The 25,195-nt window shown below is 37.2% G+C and overlaps 2 protein-coding genes, 1 long non-coding RNA gene and 1 other non-coding gene across 5 annotated transcripts in view; 1 reads left to right on the top strand and 3 right to left on the bottom strand.

Moving 5' to 3' along the window:
* The first annotated feature begins 222 nt into the window (after positions 1–222).
* Trnat-agu (transfer RNA threonine (anticodon AGU)) lies at positions 223–295 on the top strand. The gene has a single exon. It is a non-coding gene; the product is annotated as a tRNA-Thr (tRNA).
* A 7,412-nt stretch (positions 296–7,707) lies between these two features.
* On the bottom strand, positions 7,708–10,458 carry LOC140931228 (uncharacterized). The gene is made up of 2 exons (XR_012164937.1): positions 10,406–10,458; positions 7,708–10,023 (listed from the first exon to the last, which is right to left on the bottom strand). It is a non-coding gene; the product is annotated as an uncharacterized lncRNA (long non-coding RNA).
* Positions 10,459–17,433: 6,975 nt separating this feature from the next.
* Positions 17,434–21,198, bottom strand: LOC140932379 (uncharacterized). The gene is given in 9 exon segments (XM_073381992.1): positions 17,434–17,970; positions 18,359–18,721; positions 18,805–18,911; positions 19,221–19,381; positions 19,941–20,037; positions 20,040–20,143; positions 20,230–20,326; positions 20,671–20,933; positions 21,177–21,198. Coding segments are annotated over 9 exon segments (1,332 nt in total). The 3' UTR covers positions 17,434–17,852.
* The window catches only part of LOC140931227 (uncharacterized), a 5,000-nt gene continuing 756 nt past the window's right edge, over positions 20,952–25,195 (bottom strand). The window contains exons 2-5 of one of the 2 annotated variants that reach the window (XM_073380994.1): positions 24,317–24,444; positions 22,698–23,815; positions 22,063–22,171; positions 20,952–21,552 (exon numbers count right to left, since the gene is read on the bottom strand). In XM_073380994.1, the coding sequence (XP_073237095.1) occupies positions 21,460–21,552; positions 22,063–22,171; positions 22,698–23,002 (507 nt within the window). In that variant the 5' untranslated portion in view covers positions 23,003–23,815; positions 24,317–24,444 and the 3' untranslated portion in view covers positions 20,952–21,459. The remainder of the gene's footprint in view (positions 21,553–22,062; positions 22,172–22,697; positions 23,816–24,316; positions 24,445–25,195) is intronic. The other variant, XM_073380995.1, reaches the window with a different exon arrangement.

Raw genomic sequence — 25,195 nt, 5'->3', positions numbered from 1 at the left:
TCAGAAAACACAGAAAAAAGCTATGTCGGTACTTCCTTTCCCCATTTTTTCTGGCTTTCTTTGCGCAACTGCATGCATAAGTTGCGCAGACAACTACAATGACCTTCCTTCAAATAATTCTTCACTCCGAAGTTCACATATATGATTTTCATATATTTATAATTTCATCATTATCCTTTCACGGATTTATCACGAAACCAATTCAACGACCTGCTCCCACTTGGCTTGTTAGCTTAATTGGTAGAGCGCTGCACCAGTATCGCAGAGGTCAAGGGTTCGAATCCCGTACAAGCCTTTCTTTTCGCAACTGCATAAGTTGCCTATACAACTGCGATGATCTTCTTTCAAATAATTCTTCACTCCGCAGTTCACATATATGATTTTCATATATTCATAACTTCAAAAGTGAAACTTATTTCAACCAATCAGAAGCACTCTGAGTAGTGACACCTCATTGGTCATCCTCCGTTGATCCTCGCGCGTTAGTCAGACGTCGTTTCTCGGGGGAACCAGTAGTGGTCGGCCATTCTCAGGCCAACAGACAATCAATATTAAAACTTTCAACACACTGTTTTTTTGTTGAGGGATTTTTTCTGACGTCACACTATATCACTGTTATCGTGTCGTGCTTCAGAAGGTGTTACAAACTGACTTATTCCCTCAAAAAACTTGAAATATAAAAATCTAAAAACTAGAACTATTTGCCGAATGAATTTTTGCATTGTGTGTGTGTGTCCGGAATTTGAAAATTCAATCATTGCTTTAAGGTGTCATTGGGCTAATGAATCTGATTTTCGGCTTAAAGCATTTCAACAAATGTACCTTAAAGAACGGATGATAGAACCGTAATTATTATTTTGGTACAGATAATTAAATCGTAGCGGCAAGGCATTTTCACATTATGGTTTGGGGCTGATACATCTTAGTCAAAAATTAGGAACATGTGCAAAAACACTTTAGCATAAGAATACAGCATCCTTCTATTGATCCCCAGCTGTAACCCAGTACTAGAACTAGGGGTACCTTCCGGCAAGTTCAAGCGAGGCGAATTCGTTTATCTTCTGTGGAATGTGCCTATTCATATCTTTGCGATATTTTTTTCATAATTTTGAGGTTTAAAATGGATTGGGATATCCACGTTAGACAAAGACTTTAACATTTACCTTTTGAATTCTTTCACTACTTTGTCCTTCTAATCAGTCGATAGCACAAGGCAAGAAAAACGCCGACGGATATAAGATTCGAACTTCTTGTGAGGAACATGAAGGACTACAAAACAAATGCAACTTTAACGGAATTGATCACGAGGCCGACTACCGATAATCTAGGGAAAATTCCCTCCGAGATTGCAGGATTGTAATAAGATTGCATGCAAACGCAGGGTATTTTTTTTACCACGACTAGGCAGTTTACCTGACCTACCCTCAGGGTTCATCAACTCCCCCGACATAAACAGCTCCTAAACGTACGTTTTAAAAGCTACACTTTCACTGCTTCCTATAAGTTAGGAGTAATATTTTCAGTTTCCGAGAGGAAAGTATCTCATGGTTCCAGAGGTACTTCTGTTTTCTGCTTGCTACTCCAGAAAATTTGAGCTACTAGCTAAGAGGCGACAACAACGTTTTAGCGCACAAAATAAACAAAGAAAGAAAAGATCGGCGCCGTCCTCGACGGCTCAAGATATAATCTTGTGTCACCGCGCCGAGCGGCAAATGTCCACCAAGTGGCTCATGCTTAAAATCAGCAGGTAAAGATCAGACTGAGCTGCATGAATTTTAGATTGTAAATCAAAACCATTATTCGTGTAGACACAATTGGTAATACCTTGCCCCAAGAACTATTCCCTGTCCCCTGATGTCAACAAAAGCTTGTTTCTGTTCTAGCCATTCCTATATCAGTCCTCAGGCATACTGCCTCACTTTCGATCTTCCCCTAATAGCTTCCTAAATGGTGGGCAAGTGACCGGAACTCTGTTGTATCCTAACATGCGTAGCTCTTTGTGAGAAATTTTATTATACCAAAATATTTGGGCTTGTAAATTTAGAACTGGGCTTGTTATTTAAATGGTGATATAGATTGGATTAAAAAGCGTATGAGGTGTTAATTAATTTTTCCTAGTTTCTAAAGGGTGGCTCTCCCCAAGCTACAAACAAATTAGGTCTGACTCTCCCAATATTGTATGTTTCTTATTGATGACCCTCCCTTTTGAATCCCCGCCATCCATAGTCCCCTCCCAAAAAGGTATTCTTCCTAGAAAATATCACTGTCCGTGCTCTTTTTTAACGTGAACTTCTACTTTTACTTTTGTCACCTCATATCATGTTCTTGTTTCTTTACCCTTCTGTTGTTGTTGTCTTTCTTTTTGGCGTTGTTTTTGGTTTCATTATTGCCTGTCTTCCCAAGTTCCCATGCCCAGAGAAAAGCTTTCGTGTTAATTTGGACTCCAATTCTGATGGATATTGCAAAACGGTAGTCACTAAAGTAGATAAGTACCTCGTTGGAATTAAACATCGCCTGTAATTGATCAAGAAAAATGAAGGCGTATTTTTTCAGAATCCAAAGCATTTTTGGAGTTACCATAAAGCTTTCCTGTACCTCTGAGCCAAACAAAATTTGGCGGTAACCTATAATGGCATCGAGGGTACGACACCAGTTGAAAACGCGCGTCTTTTTAATTCCTATTTTTTTATTTTTCATCAGTCTTTACTTTAGCTATTTCTGTTCTTTCGCAACAGCATAAACCAGTTGTGCAAATGCGCAATATATCACTTGACTAAAACATACTTCCGTGCCTCCTACAAGAATGCAGTAAGCAAATTGAACCTAGTCGTGAAAAGACAAAAAACCAATGTCAAACCAGTGCATATAAAAGACTCTATGGAACAAACTGAAAATTATAGGCTTGTTTCCTTGTTATGTATTATTAGCAAAAACTTGGAACGTTCTGTCTGTATTTTAACACTTGACTATATGTTAAACAATTCATCAGTCCTCTCTAGCATGACATTTTTGCGAAATCGCTCCTACACTACACAGCTGCTGTCTGTTTTTAATGCCAATGGTCAAAACCTGGACAAAAATATTCAAACAGAAGTCATCTACCTGGACTTGGTGAAAGCTTTCGATTGCGTTGATCTCTAAGTTATGCTTCAAAAGCTCAAACGATATGGTGCGGAAGGCGGCACGCTTCTTTGGTTTACAGATTACCTAAGTAGAAGACCTCAAATGGTCATTTTGGAAAGTGTTGTCAAGCAATCGGCCCCCGTTGCATCGGGAGTTCCTCAGGGCAGCCTGTGGGATTAGCCCTTAATCCTCTTACTTAGCAACCGCGCTCGACTCATATATCCTGATATGATTGTACAATAGTTCAGTTGACCTTAGGCCTTGTTCATGTAATCTCCTTTATCCATTACATTGTATCACCTTGAATGTATACTTGGCCTCCACTATTTGTTTCGCCTCCGATAATCGCACACAGCCTACTTGGTCCAGTTCTTTTTGTTCTCTTTATTTTTATTGAAAAGTTACTCTGTCCGTATGAGGAGAAGGATCTGGATAAAGAAATCAAGGATCTCGTTTTATGTTACAAAGCCAGTACTACTATATTGATATAGACATTATTAATTATGTAACCTTTAACAATCATCCACGTGGGCGCGAGAAAAGAGGGCGGCAAGAAAAAGGAGACACTGCGTGCCTCTCCTGTTTCGCGCCTTCAGTCACGTGCGTGGTCATTTTCTTCTCTCGCGCGTTCTCGCTCGACGGACTACGAAAAAAGAGAGACTGCAGGTAGTTTACAACAAAACAGCAGTTCATGTGCTTCTCGTTGTGGAACACAATCTCCTCCCACCCTCCCTTGTCACTGTTTGATTCTCTTCGCTGGCTTTCTCATTTTTTTGTAAATAACTTTTTCTCTTGCTTAAAATTCAAAAGGTTTCTCTCAATCTCCTCATTTGCTGCGCTGACTCGATCGGTTACTGAACAAGCGAATGTGTAAATACCCTTCAAAGTACTTTCCGTGTGGTATTATAATTATCTTTATTATACATTATACATATTGAGACATTCATCATTTTGCCAGCCTTTTAATTGAAATTTTTCCAAGGTAATAATTTGCCCAAATATGCCGCTACACACCCCGAACTGACAAAGAAAACAAAGTATATTTAATACAAAAAAGCTTTTAAGAAACGCCTGGTAAAAATGTAATGAGGGTAAGGATGTGAAGTAGTCCACGAATTAAAAGTAATTTTAACTTTTTTTTCTGAATGTACAATTTAAAAAGAGATTTTAAGTAAAATAACTGCTTTGAATATAAACAGAAGCATATAAACTTAGCTCCGAAAAAAAGGACAAATATGAGCTAACGTCACGTTCTGTTTTTTCCTTTTCGTTGTTGATTTGCCGGCTCTCTTCAATTTTCCTTAACGATAGTGAAATATACAAAACTATTCCAATCTAATTTCCGAGATGTTTTTCACTTTTCCACGAAAAAAACTCTACTTAACTGTCTTTTCTCGTGGAATATCTGCGAAGCAACTCGCAAGGCGAGGGCGCTGCAAGCTGCAAGAGCCTATAGAAGGCAGGAATTTTGGCGCGAAACTCACATACCTCTGGGGCTTTTGATTGGACGTATCATTTTTCTCACAATTGAAAAAAAGGTCTTTCGCGATTATGATTGGACGTTTCAATGCTTTTTTTTTCACGTGTGAAAAATATCGTTCGCTCCTCTGTTTGGCTAGAACTCATTTGCGTATGAAGATTTTTCATATCTTTTCAGTGAGTATATCTCAGTATCTATATACACTGTACAGGGGGGACCTGACACTGTATAATAATTAACAATTACTGTATTCCTCGAGCCCGAAAGGGGTCTGAGTGAATAGCCCATGAGGGCGAGGGGAATAATTGTTTTAGTAAAATCCAACTAGTTGGTAAAAAATATCGACACAAAACAACTTAAGCTAGCAAAACGCGATTCAGTCACCATTGCTTTGGTTTTCAAAGCCGGCGCTTTTCGCTACTAGTAGGCTATAACCGTATAGCCTTGTAGAAGCTCAACTAATCAGAACGCAGCGTTGATAATGGATCACTAGTTGGATTTTGCTAAAAAAAAAAGATACGTGTAGAGTTTCGCTCCATCACCACCCAACCCTACAGTATTTTTTGTATCATTTTAAAAAATTGCTGCCCGGGCCATTGAACGTAGCTAGATATTTGAAAGAGAGCTGTTTGAAAACTACAAAATAAATATAAACTTCGTGTTTGTGTGATCAATGTGACAATTAATGCGTTGACGGAATGGTTGCATCGTGATAAGAAAGTACTCATGTTAAGCTCGTCGGTTGTTTGTTTATTATTCACCATTTAAATTCTAGTTTATACTTCCGTCACTGATATTATAATCAGATGATGTATTCTGTTTTGCTCTACATGTCAGGGTGTCCCAAAAGTTCGTTTCTCTAATTTTCCTTTTGATCAACACTTTTATTATTTTCACATGAAGTTTCAAAGAGATGTTTATGGTTCTATCGAGTATATGTATTTAGAATTTCATTTACCGGTATGCCCCCTTGGCCTTTGATTGTTTGTTGAGGCATGGAGAGGGATACGTCATGTAGCGTTTAGAGCCCCAGATGATCCATTTTTAGCCTTTTTTCACCTGGTACGCAGTAGCCACTTAATTCGACCCCTAACAAGATCTTTTTTTTCAGATCAGGCAGCGGAAAAAAATTGGGCATATATCCAAAAAAGCCTTTCCGCAGTGAGGCTTTTGTACTTCCTTACAAATTTGACAAAAGCTGAGCGTTGCTTGGCGGACTGAGCATAGCTATATTTTGCCACCTCAGTAGACTGTTAACAGTCCCCTATTTTTTCGTAAGATCGTTGAGATAAAGCGCGTCTTACCGTTAACGATGGCTATCTTGATTTTCAAATGTACCGAGGGGGCGGGCGTCGGGGATTATAGCTCTAGGGGGAGGGGGCCGAGAAAAATAGAAGGACTGTAATAACATCACTGCAGCTTGCGTTCACGGAGCGCGTTGTACCAGCAACGCAGGCGTTTGATTGGTCATTAGACAATAGATGTTAACTTGCGTACGCGTTTGCCGACACTGACAAGTCGTCGTTTGTATAAAACGCACGCTTTCACACCATTAGGTACATCTTGCGCAAACACACGACCAATTTTTGTTATTTTGCGGATAAATCACCTAAGCAAGATGCTTTTGAAGTAGCCCAGCCAGGGGAATGTTGTAACACAGTTTCTGCCAAACGAATCGAAATTTAACGCTACGCCGACGCAAAAAAGACGACCTGTCAGAAATGCCTGGCCTTTATCGGGAGGTTTAACCGTTTTAGTCTGTGGTGAAGCGAGCATGCTTAGCGATTTGATTTAATAATAGGACAATTGCACGATGACGTCATTTTACTACAACTACCAGAATCCTTGAGTTTGTTGTTTTCTTGTGCAAATTAAGGCTATTGTTCTTAATCCTCAGCGGGATTGACAAATTTAAATAACAAAGCAACAACGAAATGAATTCTGGTAGTTGTAGTCAAATATCGTCATCGTGCAATTGTCCTATTAATGGATGGTAAAAGCGTGAAATTCCTGTCACGCCTCCTGAACGCGAGCTGCAGTGATGTTATTACAGTCCTTCTATTTTTCTTGGTTCCTTCCAAATAGTCTGCCACCTTTCAGCGATTTCTTTAACTCAAAGATAAGCATAGCCGAGAGTTTTTGCTCTAAGAGGGGTTGTCTTTCATGATATTCACAAAAAACAACGAAGGAATTCGAGCAATTTGGGCTACAAAATGCCAAAAAAGTATATGTGGCTGGAAAATATATCTTGCGCGCGAGAGTACCAAAGGTATTCAAGTCAAAAGATATGGTACGACAAGTATGAAATATTAAATAAGATTGAAAAGACACAACTTTTATTTACAGCGATTACCACTAACACGCGCCCTCAAGGGGTTTTTTCTTCGGTTCAAACCTGCCTTTTGGTGGACGTCAATCAACCGTTACCATGGTTTTCACACGTTGGCCAAGAGAAGATTCTTTCCCCGTTTCTCAAGCACTCGGAGGAAAATGTCGGTGTTACTCGAGCAATGGCAATTGTATTAAAACATTAAAACTACTTACTTTATATTCGCAGTGGAACTTCGCAAAAGGCCGAATTAAAAAGAAATACACCGTGAAGGGGGAAAGAGAAAATGGCCTACATAAGCAGCTCCCAAGCGAGGTCTTCCGCGCTATACCGGCGCAAGGCGACTTTATTTCAGAAGGGTCACGCTCTTCACACCATGACAAAGGCTGAAGTAATTATTGTAATCGATCACAAGGGACAGCGTTTTGTCGGCGGTTCTCTGGGCCTTTTAGAAACATATAATAAAGGAATACTTAAGCCCACCCGAGCCGAGCACAGATACGATGCCCCGGAGACTGCGACAGACCCTGATCGCCCTGAAATCGAACCGCTCGAAGACACTCCTGAACATATCAATATTGATCATCGTTTGGCTGACGTTCTAGGGCATTCATCAACGAGAGGTGAGACTCGCGTCCCTCCTTCTAGAAAGAGGTTGCACTATGGTGATAGTCCTGACGCTGTGATACCAACTCCTGTTAAGGAATTATTGTTGAATAAACCGATGCCGCAACTCACCGACAAAGAGAAAAATGACGTACCCACCGTCCAGAAACAGAGTAAAACATCATTTATTTCTGACGAGAGCGTAGAGATCTTTGTTGCTGGAGAGGAAGAGTGATAGCAGATACTGTATGGATGATCAATCAATGACCCTCGTCAGCTAATTAAATTGTTATTGTTCCTGGTAACTTTTGGGCATTTCCCAAAACAATCAGAAAGTTATGTTTTGTTAATGTTTATTGAAGCTATATGAACCGTCAAAATACATAGCTCTACAAGGCAACTCAGTATGTGCTATTGTTTCTGTTAAATTGAATTGACTTTTTTTTGAAAAACTACTGTAGCAATTGAACAATCATTGATTAAAAGCAAATAGTCTATTAAATTACTTATGGCTGTTGTAGTATACCAATAACTGCATAAAAGGAGGAGGGGTGGAATCTCACATATAAAAGTGATGTACATGTAAATGGTTATTGAAAGTTTTGAAACAAACCGCTGAAAGTTAAAAGAATATCTTTTCAGCGAGTAGCTAGGTACCTATTTGGATAAGTAGGAACATTCCTGTCATAACCAACTGCTCTGGGCTCTTTGTTAAAAAGTTGTAAAATAAGTCTTGTGGTTTTCGGTTTGACACGCACCCCCAGTTATACCATCACCCCTCCTCCGTGCATTCCTATAAATTTTTGTATTTGTAATCAGGAGAACCTTACACTGAACTCGAGGAAAAATCCATTTAAATTACTACCGATGTGACTTTTAGCTTGGGTTAAAATCTAGGCCACATTATATTTATCACTGTTCATGCAGCCTTCTATTGCAACTCAATGGCAGGGAAACATTCCTTGGTACAGTATGTGCATGCATACACGAAATTTAACAAAGTGAAACATTTTAAAAGAAATGGATAAATTATTGAGATAAAAATCTAGAATATACATACACAGAAAAAAACCCACTGTGATCCTGCTAACAGTCCTGCCAGCAGTTTGCAAAATTTCATTTAAGTGTGTAATAGAGTCGATACCCCACACAAAATCTGACAAAAGCAGCACAATTTTGTTTTACTACTCAATGAAAAGATACTGAAAATATCCATATTCCCACCACAGAAGGGATTGAAAATTCCTGGGGGCCTCAAAGACCATTAAACTATAGGAATGTGTGGGTCCAGAAAATAGCCATACCCCCAAGGATGGTTTTATGGTTCGGACCCTCCTACCCTACCTGGAATTTCCAGTTTTGCTTCATACTTTCTCTTCAAAAATTTGACTTTTGAGACCCCCCTCCCCCTCGGAATTTTCAGTGACCATCCTTGTGATGGGTGTGGACATTTTCAGGAACCACACAATGTATGAAGTTAAATTTGAATTTCTATAGGGGCTTGGGTTCTTATTTTAAAAAATCCCTTCCGTGGAGGAGGTATGGATGTTTTATGGATCAGCACAATTTTTACAACTTCATAATATACAATATTATCATCAGTCAACCTCTCCATCTTCATCATCTTCCACAATACACTGTTCGTCAACTGCTTCAAGGTGCTGAAGCTCTTCAATTATGTCATTGTACAATACAAGCAGTGCATCCTTTTTGGCTTTACTTGGGTGGGCCTTAAAATATTCCAGCTTGCTAGACAGAGGTCCTCTTACCTCTTCATCAAAAATCTGCTGTAGTTTACCTCCAATGCGTTTCAGAATTTCATCCTTGGTGGCATTCTTTATATCTTCAGCTACAGCCCTTTCTTGAACAGTTACATAAAGTCTTTGTACCTCCACCTCTGTTCACTTCTTGCCATCAATGAAATGTTCACTGAGCAGTCTTCTCCGGTTATTCTGCAAAATTTCTTCATAGTTTGGGAGATCCTTATCCAATTCAAGGCCATCCAAGGAAATTAGCTTCTCTGAACAGTTCCCCTCCAGATACCTGTAGTAAACCATTAAAAATACAATAATCACCAGGGAAGGAAATCAGGGAAGGATTTGGCCAACATACATTACAGGGAAATTTGCCATACCATAATAATAATTATGGTTTCTACTATAAAACAAACTTTGGAAAGTTGGGAATTAGATGACAAAAGTCTGTGAGCTGAGGTAATGACTTCAACTTTATTCTCATACAAAGCAATAGCAGTTACCGTGTATCATGTTAGCAAAAATTGTTAGGTCTAAATTTGGAGGGTATATCATACACTGCAATAAAGGTCAAAGAGGTGCACTTGAAATAGTACAGAAACTTGCCTTTCTTTTTGAAGCTTTATCCTCCATGCAAGCACTTCATCTCCAAAGTCATACTTTCTTCTAGACTCTATGGCTTCCTCTTTTGGGTTTTGTAAACCAACGATGGTGAAGAACCAGTTTCTCACCTATAGTGATATTGTTATAAACATTTCAATATTTATGTAAAATATCTGAAAGTAAATGCCACAGTGATTCTACAACAGAAAGGTGTCCCTAATACATGTAGATGGTCCCATCATTTGCTACAATTTCATCTGCAACATGTGTATGAAAAGTCCAGCAAACAGGAACTAAGATTATAAAATTAATATTTTTTAGTTACAAGATAAATGTCATGTCCCAGCCTACAAGAGTTAAAATAATATTATCATCCGGCATGAAAAGACACGTCCACATGTCTACTTCCCCTGTTAGCAGCTACCAGATTACATAGATGACATTTTTTTTATCTGGTGCCTGCTAACAGATATATATGTACACACATGCAAGTAAAAAAGGTAAACAAACCTTGCTCAAATTTCCAAGATTTCTGACAATTCGGAGCCAGTCAAGAGCAACCACCCTTGCGAAATGAATTCCCAGCTTTCTGGGAATTCCTAGGAATTCTTGAGAATTCCTAGAAATTCCCAAAAATTCCCAACTATGCAAATGAGCCTTCATCAAATAAGCTTGGAATTCTTGAGAATTTTTGGGAATGGCAAATTAGGTCTCACTCTAGGCTTGGAATTCCTAGGAATTCCTAGGAATTCTAAGTTTTACAATTTTAGAAGCTAAGAATTGTTGAGAATTTCTGGGAATAGAAAAATTCAGGCCAACTGGGCTTGGAATTCCTGGGAATTCCTAGGAATTCTAACTTATGCAAATTAGGATGTTTAAAAATCAGAAAGACTTTAAAAATTGTAGAAGATTTCGTAGTCTTTTCTTATTTTTTCACATTTTAATTTTGTTAAGTGATTGCACTGAAACAATTCTAAACTTATAATGCAGAACATACTGGTAATGTATACTTCCATACTTACATTTTTATATTCAACCCAATGTTACCTAATCTGGTAATGCTGACATGTGGCGAATGCTGTTCACAAACCTCCAACCAGCACTATTGGATAAAAACATGTGAAAATGCTGTGAAAAACCTGTGAATTAAACTGTGAAAAAACATGTGAACTGTTCAATTTCACATGTTTTCTCACATGTTTTTCACACCTTTTTCACAGGGTGTGAAACTGTTGAGACCCTGTGAAAAGGGCAGTTTTCACAGGGTCAGAACCCATGCAAAACCCTGTGAAAAACCCTGTGAATTTTTACCCTGTGAAAAAACCTGTGAAAGACCCTGTGAAAAACCTGTTAAAAACCTGTGAACTTTCACAGTGTTTTTCACATGGTAGAAAATGTCAAAACCTGTGAAAAGGGCATTTTTCACAGGGTCAGAACCCATGCAAAACCCTGTGAAAAACCCTGTGAATTTTTACCCTGTTAAAAACCTGTGAAAGACCCTGTGAAAAACCTGTGAACTTTTACAGTGTTTTTCATCGGGTATAAAATGTCAAAACCTGTGAACAGGGCATTTTTCACAGGGTCAGAACCTGTGGAAAACCCTCTGAAATGGGAGGAGTTTACCTGGCAGCTGCATGTTGCCAGAGATCTCCCCTCCACTCCCCAAACAAAAAATTAATGTTGAAGTCTGATTTCTGTCCCCAAGTCACAGGGAACCTGAACGCATGCATTTAAGCTGTATTAGCTAATAAAATAAGATTTATTTACCTGTGTTCCTGTGTTTGTACATATATATATATGTCATTTTAAATTATAAGGGATTCGAATCCGATCAGGAGATGGTTAACATTGCCGGTATCAAATGTTTGCTTGTCTGGGATTTCAATTTAACGGCCACAAGAAGAGGAAAGAGACAAAGGATGAAACTCAACTGTAGCCGGGTATTTGTACGATATATATATGACTCCAGTTGACTTGACCAGTCTCACCCTTTGAAATGCGCATGGAAACTTGATCTGGCGACCAGCAGCCTTTGACTGTAATCTCACGGACACTTGACATTATATGAATCAATCTCCTGTTCGTGGTAATATTGAAATGTTGTTTTAAAATTTTATTACTTGTGAGTCCAATTATATTTTTCAGGTATTTTCCTCAAATGCTGTCCAGATATAAGAGAACAGAAATTATTATTATATCATAGCATATTTTTACCAAGAGATTGCTATTAGTGATCCTTGTCACAGTATTATTGGACATTTTTTCTTTTCATCAGTGACAAATTGGTTTAAAACAATAGAATTTACTACATGAGTGTTAAAATGTATCTCGCGCATTCCGTGTGGTATGGTCTGTTTTTCTACTTCTGACACACATCAAGTTGTCAAATCAAAACAAAAGTGACTGTGACGAGAACAATAGAATCATCCTGACAAAGCACATGTTTATGACAAATTTGCTTCTGGTCAAGTCAAGTGTAGTCACAGCATGGACGAAAAGTAGCCTCTAAAAACAACACAATTCTAAGCAGAAAAATGGGCGTCAAAACAAACAATACAATCAACAGCGGATAATTTAACCTTTAATCAATGGGGGTGTGGGATACTAGCCGATTTTGTTGAGTAACAAGGGAATTATGTCTCAAAATAAAATTACCCTTATTTAGGTTTCATCCCTTAATAATTTATTGTCTCTTTTCTCTCTTCTCTTCTTTACCATGGAGAGTTAATAGTTAACAATATTGGAAACTTGATACGTAACTGTTGCATCCTATTTATGAAGCACCAGACAAAAAACCATTTGATACCAGCAACAGCTAGCAATGTTTGCCGTCTCTGATAGCATTCAAATGCCTTCCACAACAACTCATAAAGAAACAAGAACACAGGTAAATATATCTTATTATTTTCCTAGCTAATACAGCGTAAATATGTCTAATTATTTTATTAGCTAATATCTCATATAAAACTACACAAAATAAATTGGATCCTGATTGATGATGGTCTTCTTAACTTAAAAAAAATGTAGAGATACTCACATTAGTAGTCTTCAAAAAACCACAAACTTTTTGTCAGATGAACTGGCATAATATGCATGAATGCTATATACTGAGTGCTTGATTCAGCTTGGCCATCAAGACACAGGCATTTTTACAGAAGTCTTTGTTACTGTTTATAAAAAAGTAGTTAACTTCATTAGTTAAGTAGTTTTCATAGTCAGGTAGGTGATAAAGAGAAGTAGCTATTTAGTTTCACAACAATTTGATATAAAAATCTGAAATAAAGAACAGATGAGAGGTGTGCTTGTTACAAGCTAAAACAGAAAAGAAAAGTCCTAAACTGGAAGAAATACTGTACTGTTACTGTTAGATAAAAAGGTGTTTAAGGATTAAGTTTTAATACCATGAGGGCGTGCATCCAAAACAATGAATTATTTTAGTAAATCATTGAGTTATTAAAAACTCGCCCCTTGTAAGGGAATCTGGAATCCGTGGCCTTACAATCCCGAAAATACAGCGCAAGGACTGAAATCCAGTACCTGGAATCCAGAATCCAGATCAGATACTCCAAACAACATGTACGACAGTTAAATACACAAAAAGGCTTGTTTTATCAATCCTTTATTATGGACCATATACAAACTGAAAGTGTTCATTACAAGAACTTTGCTGCACAGTTGTTGTTTAATACAATTCACTAGCTTAATAGCTCAACTTCAAATGAACGTAGGACCTGTTTATAGTAAAAAAAAAAAAAGAAGAAGAAGAAGCAGAGAAGAGGCTATACAGCTATGTGTATATGTAGTTCCATTCTAAAACTCACCAGTATCAACATGTTTCTACAAAAAACCCATTTATCAAAATTAAAGGAAGGATAGCACTTACCTTTTCAGCCAGTCTTTGATTATTTTAAAAATGAAACTTCATCGAAGAAAAGGCTATGATTACAAATCGATGTAGGGAAAAATAAAGTCTTGTTTTTGTCTTTTCAGCTTTTACACGTCATCTCTATCTTTGTTGTGATTGAACGAAAGAAGAGAGTTTGGAAGCCGCGTTCAGAAATTCGCGCCAAAACCGCCAAAACACGGGTGCTAGGATCCAGTCTTTCTCGTCCGAGTGCGGCCATCTTGGTTTCTGAACGTTCGGATCGATCTAGATCGTCTTTGTGCATATTCTTTTTGTTTGAGCGGTTAAATTAAAGAAAAATATGTGAGGGACAAGCATGAGATCCAAACGGAGGTCGGAACAAAAGAGTTGAGTTCACAAGTGAAGTCAGTCTCCGTTTATGATATTGTTACCTGTTGTCATACAGAAGCAGAAGCTCAATGATATGCCGAATGGAAGAAAAAAAGTTCTTTAAGGTGAGTACTTACGGCTGTATTTTTGGTCATTTTAATTACACAACACAATTTTTCTTGCTTTCTTTGATTTAAGCTTTAATGCATGAACGAATCTTGAGCGGATGCCGCTTTATTAATTCCATATCTGAAAGCTTTTCCCTTTTCCTGTACAAATTTAACACACATTTAAATCTAATAAATTCTCGCCATTCTTTACCAGTTCTTCAATTAGGGTGGACAGACTCGCTTGAAGATGCTGCTTATGATAGGGTCATCCAGTGAATGAACTTACTCTTACAGCGGGCTGGAGATTTAGCCACTTGAATTAGGGAAAACAGATAAGCATATAAATTTGAACTTTTACAGTAAGCTTAAGTTTTGTTTTTCTCTGACTAAGATACTTCCTTCTTTTAAGTTATTTGATTCTTTAAGTTGTGATTCTTTAAGTTGTGATCAAAAACTCTCCTTTCTTTTTTGACATGAATTTCATTTAGAAATGCACAACCTCACTTTGATAAATTGAATATGATGAAAAAAAAGTCCTTTCCTGTCTCATTTTTTCTTAGCACCTTTAATTTGGTTCTCGAAGCTAAGAGTGAAAGTTATATTGAGTTTTACATATTCTATTTGCATTCAGTTTGGAGTCACTATTTTGCGAAGAATTATGTGGATCGAGCCCCCTTGATAGCTGCATAATGACTGTTTTTAAAACAATTATTATTCAATCAAAATTATTTCCAAGTTAAAAACTTATGTAAGTTGCTGCCTCAATGTTCATAATACATGTATTTGCATGTTCTTTGGCAGTGGATGTTTAGTTTTGATGGCAGATATTCTTCAAATATCAGTTGTCATCCTTGATTCCTACTTGCTTTAGGCAGTAGTTTACAGTAAAACCTCAGATAACTCGAATTCCCCAGTAACTCAAACTAAATTTCCCTTCCCTTAGCTTTCTAAATTTCAATGAAATTTACCCTGATAACTCAAATTCCTTACTAACTCAAACAGTTTTTCGTTTCCCTTCAGAGTTTGAGTTACTGGGGCTGTACAACTGAAGTTATTTTTTCTTCATAACACTTAAGACTGAATCTCCACCAAAGCAGTTGAACTACTGTGCTCCTGCTCTCCCTTTTACTTGATTATCAGTACAATATGGGAAACTGTACTGATATTAGCATTATGTCTTCCTAAACTGGTCAACAGTAGCTGGTCATGGAGAATTATCTGGGAGATTTTAGCCAATCAGAAATAGACAAATACTTTGAATGAACAATAAACAGATATATAATTAACAACATTTCACGGCTCCATTATTTTAACTAGCTCTAGGTTTGACCTTTTTTTTAACAGCTTGACCAAAACTATCCTTTCAATGACCAAAAATACGAACTAGTACATCATTTATCACCGAATATGATTGACCTCCCTTGCAAAAAGTATACTACTACTTGAAGCCAAATTTTTCCCTTGATCATTTGCTTTATTCAATTTTGTTCTGGGCAGGAATCTGTCTGAAATCCATTTCCCCTCTCAGACTGACATGGTCATGGTGTCGCTTGTTACGATGGTAGAACAAGTATTAGGTAAACATGTTCTATTTCCAAAAAAAGTGTCACACAAGTCAGTCCATCTCCCCTTACTGGCCATTTAGTAAAAGATCATTGCAGTTATGTTCACAACTTCAAAGCAGGTTTCCTTTACAGCAAATGCTCATTTAGTTAAAATATATGATTTTCAAATTATCACTTTCATTTATTCATCACTGACAAGTTTATTTATTTATGAACTAACAAAAACACATCGCCAAGGGTCATGGGCTCACATCCAATGCAAGGCTGATTTTTATGACACAGCCTACTACATAATTATTTGAATGCACATGGCTGCTGATGTGATATATGCTGTTGCATATTGTGCGAACAACCAAGAAAATTTTACAATATACCTTGTCAGTGACTTAGTTTTAGACCTGAATTGCTCTAGCTTGGCTATCACATCAAGCAACTCTGATCTTATGCTTCATTCGTGCTTAGCAACCAACCACAAGCATCCATAACTTGATGCTTGCAAGATAAGCATTTACCACTATGTTAAATTCAGTGCTGGTTTCAACATGTGGTCACCTTTGCAATGTCATGGTGTTCATTTAATTATCCTGGTAAATAATAAATGAGAAATATTTCATGTGCCTTTCTCATTTAGAACAATAATTATACTTGTTTAACATGATCCAGCATTAAACCAAATGGTGAGAACAGAGATAACTCGTCATGCTTTAACACAAACATCCTTGAGCACAAAGATGTTGACACAATGTCAAATGAAATTTAACAACATTTAGATTTCTTTCAACACTTTCTCAACTAGGTTTCAACATTTAGGTCCAAAAATGCTCAAACTTAAACATCATTTTGTGGAAGTGGAAGATATCACATATGTCATTAAGTTGCGCTATTAGCATGCAGCAGATATATGGCCAGCATTGGTTTTCTGTAAAGTCCTTCTTAGCTGAGAAAAAGTCTTTTTAAGTGACAAGTGAAAGGGTTCTTATCTGAATACAATTTTTGCCTGGAAATTATATTGATTGTTGCACTTGCCGCTTTCCCAAGAAACCAAAAGCATAATTATTCTTGTTACACATGACTGTGTCATAGGGACTTGATAATCACATGGGAGCATAAGGGGGTAGGAACACTGTACAGAAATTTGTGTAAACACCAAACAGAAAAACATAAGAAAAATGCACATTGCATTGAAATTACCTGAATATTCCTAAATACCACAAACTGCTTCGTTTTGTAAAACTGTAATATAAGAACGTAAATTAAAAATTTTGGCAAAACCACATTCAAGGTAAACCCTAATGCCATTGTTCTTTATTTTCTATCTCAATGTTTGGTTGCAACAGTTACTTTTGGCAGCATGAAACTCTGAGTAGCAAAACAAATGTCTTGCATCAAATCATCCAGCTTTTTATTTTACTTAATTATAAATGTGTTTTATTTATAGACATATATATGTGTAAAACAATTTATAAAAGCACACATATGGTTCATTCCTTCATTATTCACAGGGATTTTCAGTGCATCTTTGCAAATTGCTGTTATTGATTTCAACCATTTTTTGTTCACAGGTATTTTCATATGGTTTTTCAGAGGTGTTTCTTAGGCAATTTTCTCAAAATTTTTTCATAGGTTTTTTCACAGGATTTTCAGAGGTGTTTTGTAGGCAATTTTCTTAAACTTTGATCACAGGTTTTTTCACACGGTTTTTCACAGGCTTATTTTAGTCACAGGTTTTTTCACAGGGTCCTAAATTTTGAAATTTTCTCAAAATTTAGGCTGTGCAAAATTCACAGGGTTTTTCACAGGGTGTTTTCTTGTCACAGGGTATTTCACATATTTTTCACAGCATTTTCACAGGTTTTCATCCAATAGTGCAGTATTTAAATTAAGATAACAATTTAACTTATCTAAATTACATTATTACAGCATATTACAGCAATAAATATTTAAAGCTGTTACATGTCCAGTACACTTGCAGTGCAAAATGTTGTCTGAAATGAGAAGTCTCGTTTTTAAAAATATGAAGTGCATTTCCAGTCTGAAATGAACGTTGTTTATCCACATACTCCACGGAAATTAGGCAAACGCACAAGACATGGGCTGTCTTGATTCCCTTCAAGGAACAAAACCTTTTCCTTTATGGCTTCAATCCTCTGAATTTGAAAATCCAACCTAAAAGCAAAATTGCACACAACACACATGGTATGTCAGAAAGTCTTGAATTAGATTGCTTTTTTTGAAGTTGAAATCAGAGGCTGATTTTGACTTTTACTAAAGATTGAAGGAATAGCTATATAGCCCCATAAAACGGCCACATAAAGCACAAAGTACCTGGGTACCTGAGTGTTTTTGCTTGTGTAACTGCATATTGAATTCCAAGAAAGTCTTGGAGTTGAGTTGAGTCAAGTTATAGGGGGCAGGGAAAGGGTGGCGAGAGAAAAAACTCCCCCCCCTGCACCCTCTCCTCTCTATAGCAGTTAACCATGCAACTAAGGAAACTTTCATGTTTAAGGTAACTAATCTAAACCTTATAATACACACATGTCAAGTGAAATAATACCTTTCTTGTTTCATTCTTAATGTGTGATGACCAGCTTCACAAAAAAAGAATGGCTTTTCAAGATCAGGCTGAATTTCGCTGAAGACTGCCACCGTGATTCCAGTCTGCCTATCCCAAACAAAGAACTCTATTTCTCCCACTTTGCCAGATTGGAACAACACAACATGGGCATTGCTATCAACCATTCTGGTATACTCCTTGGAGTAAAACACTTTGCCACTCTTGACAATTCTCAGCACTTTCATCAATGCCTCGCCTTTGACTTCCAAGTTTATCTTTGCCATTAACTCTGGTGATATCCCGGTCAGTTTTTTGGCTCCCCCTGCAATGTGGCAATTCTTTGCTTCCTTTAGATTTTTCACCCTTAAACAAAAAACAAAACTAAATGAATAAAACAGTACAGGAAGATTATCAATAATTTAATCATGCTGATGAAAATCACTTACTCTCTTTTGGTTTTCAGCATTCTTTTAACAAACTCCTTGATAGCATCATCTTCTAACAGGTCTACTTCACACCTTAATTTACTCTGTGCATGAAGCATCCAAATCACCTAAAAAAAGTTAAGCATTATGACATAGCAATTATTGTAGAAAGATGATCAGCTTCTGTCTTTTTCAAGGTGCTCAGGAGGGTGGATATGAGTAGCAATAGAATGGGCAAGGGACAGCAGAGTAATAGCCAATACTATTGCTTTCGGGTAGAACACTATATGTGCGGCCTGTCGTGATGCTAATTAGGATGTTTATGCCAGTAATGACATTTTTCAAATCTAACATTGATTTTTTGTGAGAAATAACTGCAACTGCACACCTTTTCTTGTCTTTGTTAGAGATAAATATAGGATTGTTCTTATTGGTACCTGTCTACAAACATTTCCTGTGCCATGTGTCAAATCCATAATAGTCCCGTTCATATCCTCAAAGCCAAATGTGGACCATGCCCACAGAGGTCCCCATCCTTCAACATATTCCACTAAATGAGCTCCAGTGTTGTGAACATTTAGACCACAACTGCCATCTCCTTTAGAGATAAAAATGTGATTCGTGTCATCATTCAAAATAACAGCAGGTAATAAACACAGTACATATTTTTGAGTTACATGGCCTCTGCTATGCACAGAAAGAAAACATGTATTATGTTTTCCCGATGCATTGTCATCTACAGTTATAGAAATTGTAATACTGTAATGACTTCTGTTGATACTAAACTGGATTATAACATATTAATAACCTATATTTTTTTCTTATGACATTGCACATGGAAAGCAGGACACTATCCATTTCAAATATTAATATTATTCCACCTTTATTATTATTATTATTATTTCACTTCTAGTGTTCCTATTGCAACGTTTATTCATATACATGATCCCACATGCATGTTGCTCATTCAAACACTTGTATGAGACACAAAAAGAGACTGCTTCTTTTTCCTTCACCTACATTATACTTAAACACTTGAACTATAATTATATTCTACTTTTGTTCTGAATCGGTTTTCAGAGCTTAGGGGCACTTATTAAATTCACTTATTTCCTTATATTTGGCAGTTGAAAAGAGAAAATAAACCTTTTCCTTACCATACAAAGCTTGAAAATCTTTGTAGAAAGCCTGTAGGAGGTCACGCGCCCTACCAAGCTGTGAGGGTGTTATGGCATCACCAAGAAGAATAAATTAAAGACGCCCTCTGCCAAATGTGCAAAATGGATAAGGTACTTGTCAGGAAGATAACCAACTAAACATGGAAGTGAATAATACAGAAGCCATGACTGTAACTCAGATGCTGCAACAAAAATGAGTATACATAATTAGTCCCAAAAGTCTCAATTTAAAATAAAAACAACCTATAATTACAGAGGATGAACACACCTTTCAAATTTTTGAAATGCTTCTCTATGTCTCGTGGCAGGCAGGTAAGAAAGTCTGGAGGTTTCATCTTCAGTATCCGCTTGTTGACATGTTTAATCTGTGAGAAAGTTTTTATTACAAAGTTACTCTTGGACTAAGTACCGGTAATTTAAAACTCAGATGTTCCAAAAGGAATGTCAAAGCTTTGAAGGCATATAGCCAATGCAATAATTTTCAGAAATTAATCTTTAAAGTAAATACCCAATTAAAGAAATGTACTTGGCAAAATAATTTGCATTGATAAAAAAGACAGAATCAAAATCATACATGTACAACTCTATCAACTCTATATTGTGCAAATGTATATGAGGAGCCTCCAGAAAGGAAGATAACAATCCAAACATAGAAAAAGCTGCAAATCAGCACCAAAATGAAGGGTGAAAGATGGTCTCGTTGCAGTACCTGTCCTCCAATGAAGTATGGTTTCTTGTGGTTAGTTGCTGAGAACCATTTGTAAAGGAGGGTTTTGGTGACTCCCAATAAGCAGCCGTGCATGTAATCAGGAACCATGCCCAAGACTACATCGAACCAAGGCATCAATGCAAGACTTGTCACACCCAATACACCTACCACCTGACAGTCAGATTGCTCACCATTAGTACACAAGTTAACAAAAAACAGAAATATAGCCGAACCTCGTTTATCCGGACATCGATTATCAGGACCTTTTGATTATCCAATAAATGTAAATCTACAAAATTTTACATGTAAAAGTTTATTACTATTAGTTACAAAATGTGTGTACTGCTACAATGTACAAGTAAAATGGGCTAATAGTTAATCGTGGCTGGCTTATGCCTTTTTTCGATTTCAAGGCTATGCTCAAATTTTTTGGTTTTGTTTGTCACACTTAACAATACAAAATTTTTGGACAACATTTGACAGTTTATCTCAAGACCCCTTTTCACCCATGTGGCCTTGAAGATCCATGTTATATTTTTGCAGTGCAACCCATAAATTTTGGCTGCAAAGCCAAACGGATCGACATGGGCCTCAAATTCAAACAATTTAATTCCACTCACCTGTCGTGTAGATCTATCAATGCATATTTTGATGAGCTACTTCTATGGAACAAAGGTGCAAATGACAACTGCCCTGCTCTGATGTAGGAACTATTGTTCCTTCTCACACGTTCCATTGTTGTTTGGCAAACAGCGCAAAGACGTCTTCTTTCATTCGCTTTTAATTCATCTACACGCAGGTCAATGTCATCTTTCCATTCACCTTTAACTTAATTTGCTCCATTAGCAAATCATGAAGAAGTTCATGGATCATCTTTTTGTTCTGAAGTCATAAGAAAATAGAAGAGTCTTATCAATATTTAAGCAATATCAAAAATTATTACAATGTGTTGCAGTTGGTGGAGAAAGAGGCATGAGCAAGGTATTTAAACGAAACAATAAGCACGGTAATGCAACAGCAAATTAAATTCAAATTACTTTTAATTAGTTAAGTTAAATCCAACACCAATAAATTACTAATGATTGTGTGTACATGTGTGTTAAGGCATTTGTTTATGATAGACAGCTTATAAATAAATTCCTTCAAAATCAGTGCATGTTAGAAAACCAGTCACACTTCTCATGAGACATTAAAATGTAGATTTCTTGTGATTTGAGACCACAAAATCTGTTTTCCAGTAAACTGGCTACATGCTCTACAGATAGCTAAAACAAAAACTTCTTTGTGTTTGAGGTAGCTTGCTAGCCAATACAGAAAGCAAAAATGATCGACCGTCTCTAAGGTAGGAATCAAAAGTATCTTACATAAGTTTGCTCATCTGAAAGCCTTTACCTCGTGGCGAATCAATCCCTTGTTGTCCTCTGAAGCAGAGCACATGTCCAAAAGCTTTACCTTATCCTCTTCACTTTTCTTCCAAAGTTCACTTCTTTTAGACCATGAACTGAAACAAATATAAATTGTATACATTGAACATGTTGCTGTGACAAGAAGTATTCGTAATGCTACATTGTACATGTAACCTTTCAAGACATTTCCTGGTACAAAAAAATATCATTTGAGCTTACACCCTGAACAATCATTACTGGTTTTTAGGAAATACATTACTATTTTTATTTCTACAACTTCTAAATAATGTAGGTAGTTGTACATATCAGTGGAAAGTACACTCCCTCTCTCTCGCTTAGCTTTAACACAAAACTGTTATTACCAGAAAACTGCATCCCCTAAAGAGTAAGGACCATGTTACATGTAAATTTTGTGAATTTTTCTTTTCCCTAACCATTTCCCGACCAGTGGCAACCCAGGTCATTCTTTAAGTTCCTTGCCTTAGTTATCAGTGCAGCTGTTACAGCTTGCCGCTTTTCTGCATTTAAGTGTAAAATATTAAAGCAAATTAAAAACAAAATATTACAGAAATAATAAGTACATGTAGCAGACTTGGAGTGACCATGTACACTTTTACTTACCCTGGAGAAAGACTTTGGTCCCACTGCAAAGTTCCCTCTGGATGGACTGGAGCCACACAAACACTGGTTAGAACACTAATCTGTGCTTGGTTATCCTTTGGGACAGTCGATTTTTTGATAAGTACTTGATCATTGTCAATAGCAGCAAGAATATCACCACCAGGAACTTGAGGGGCATCCATGGTCAAATTGTTCAGCCACGTTCTGGCAGTTGTGATACCACCAGCAGGATGCAACTTCCCATAGATATTTAGGACAAGCTTGCTACGAGTGACTGAGTATGCAAGTAAATTTGATGCAAACATCGAGGGGCTAATGAAAGATGGCTGCACTAGGGAATAAAGTTGATCAACACTGACAGCTTTCTGAAAAGGTTGAGTTTTTTCATTTGCAAGTGCATTAACTGCAGAAGCAAGAATGGAATTTCTGGCGTGAACCCATGTATGAGGTGTAACTTTCAAGAACACAGGCAGACTTTTGTAGGTTTGACTACAGCGTGAAATATCTTTTTTGATATTTTCTTTTTCTAGCTGGAAAATTTTTGAAGTCAGATTAATTTTATCTTGACTGTTCAAACAACGAATGGATGTTTCAAGGTTCTCTCTGTCCAGAAAAATGAGATTAAACTGGTCAGAAAGTTCCGTGGTACATGCAAGGGTCAACTCTCTGTCCAACAATGGAATGTTTTCAATTAGTGCACTGAATTCTTGGCAAGAATTCTTCTCTTCTTCTGTTTCAATTTCCTCACCACTCTCAGTGTCACTTTCGTTATCTTTCGTCACAACCTTTTCTTGAACACTTTTTGGAGGACGCCCTCTGGCTTTCTTATTACATGGACAGTTTCCTTCAGAGTGACTTGTCCACAAATAAGGTCATTTTGAGGTTGACACTTTGGCATGCACATCTGTATTGCCACGAATTCGATAAAGTGATCGTTTGTATCCAGCGCAGATGCTATTGGGATGAATTTCTTCCAAGTCTTCCTCAATGTTTATTTGAAACTGGTTCAATAACTCATTTTTAAATAAACTTTTGTCAGCGAAATCAGACTTCCTTGAAAGGACTTTTCCACACAGTCGACAAGCTGTCCTTAAAAACGATAAATGACCATCCATGAGCTGCAAAGGAGATCAAAATAAGAGCTTTAGAATTGAAAGTCAATAGATAAGCAGCAGAAAACACTTGAAGAGCCAATGTTGCCAAAGAGCAAATTATCAGGATGTTACACTAAAAAACAAAACAAGGTGCACTTGAATTCCGTTTTGATATTTTTCATGCAAATGTATTGGAGAACACCACTGCATTTTTCTCTTTTTAAAAAGAGTGTGACTGAGGCAGGTTTTAGAGTTTTTATTTAAATAACAAAACAGGCTTGTAGCCACAAAGTAGTTTAAAGTGCTTCTTACTGCACTTCTTTTGTAAGGAATTTATCAATACAGGGAATAAAATTCTTGTGATTTTGATGCAGGGAGTGGTAGTGTGACTTAAAGGAAAATGCATGTATGAAAGATTATGTATGTATCTTAATTCTAAATAATTATGACTGTACAATAAATAAGTCTAAAGCCTTATTGCAATGTTATGTCTGTAACCCTGGTCACAAAAGCATCTTAACTAACCTCCAATTTTCATTTGTGTCACAGCATGTCATCAAGATACATGTACAACCAATAACTTGGACAGACGCTTTCTTTGCCACATTCAAACGACGCCATTCTTTCTAAACAGCCGACCTGCAATTCTTCTTCTGCATGTATAGAGAGGAAAGACCAAGGTGTAAAACGAATATACATAGGCGTACGGGAAATTTTTTGCCAGGGGGGGCGGTAAACCATTTGCCCAAAAAATTCTCGCAAGTGTCCCAAGTTTTTACAAAAGATTCGAAAAGAAACGAGGGCCATATTGCAACAACATAGGCTACTACTGGCGTATGAAGTTGGCTCGATACAGTTTTCCAGGTTTGAGCACAAACTACGTCGCCATAAACAAACATTAGGGAGGGAGGCAGCATGGCCGAGTGGTCAGCACGTTGGACTCGCAATCCGGCGGTCCCGGGTTCGAGTCCAGCATTGGCCACTTGCTGGATTTGTGCTCGGTCGTCCCGAGTTCAAATTCTCGGCCACGCTTGTTAATAACCAACTGGTTGCCTTCTGCCAGTTGGGGTTTTTAACCTTGTTATGTTGTATTTGAATTATTTGTTTCTAATATTTGAGTGGAGTGCCTGTAAATTAGCTGGAAAAGCTAAACTAGTGTACCTTCCACTATAAACATGCCTTTAACCTTTTAACCTTTTATTAGGAAAAACTGCCACCACAGTGAACGAAAATTTGTCATGATCAGGGTTGCAATGACATCATAGTTGTCATAGCATCGAAATCACGCCACTACCTATTTTACTTCAGCAAAATTTTAAAAACCACTCGATAGATTTTTTAAAAGAATTAAAAGATTCTTCTCGTAATTCAAACTGAGAATTAGTCAGCCACACCTTCGTTTTC

Source organism: Porites lutea, chromosome 3, assembly GCF_958299795.1.
Source record: "Porites lutea chromosome 3, jaPorLute2.1, whole genome shotgun sequence".
In the NCBI taxonomy this organism is placed as follows: domain Eukaryota; kingdom Metazoa; phylum Cnidaria; class Anthozoa; order Scleractinia; family Poritidae; genus Porites; species Porites lutea.
The sequence above is the reverse complement of the archived record's forward strand: the minus strand, read 5'-3'. Positions and strand labels throughout refer to the sequence as shown.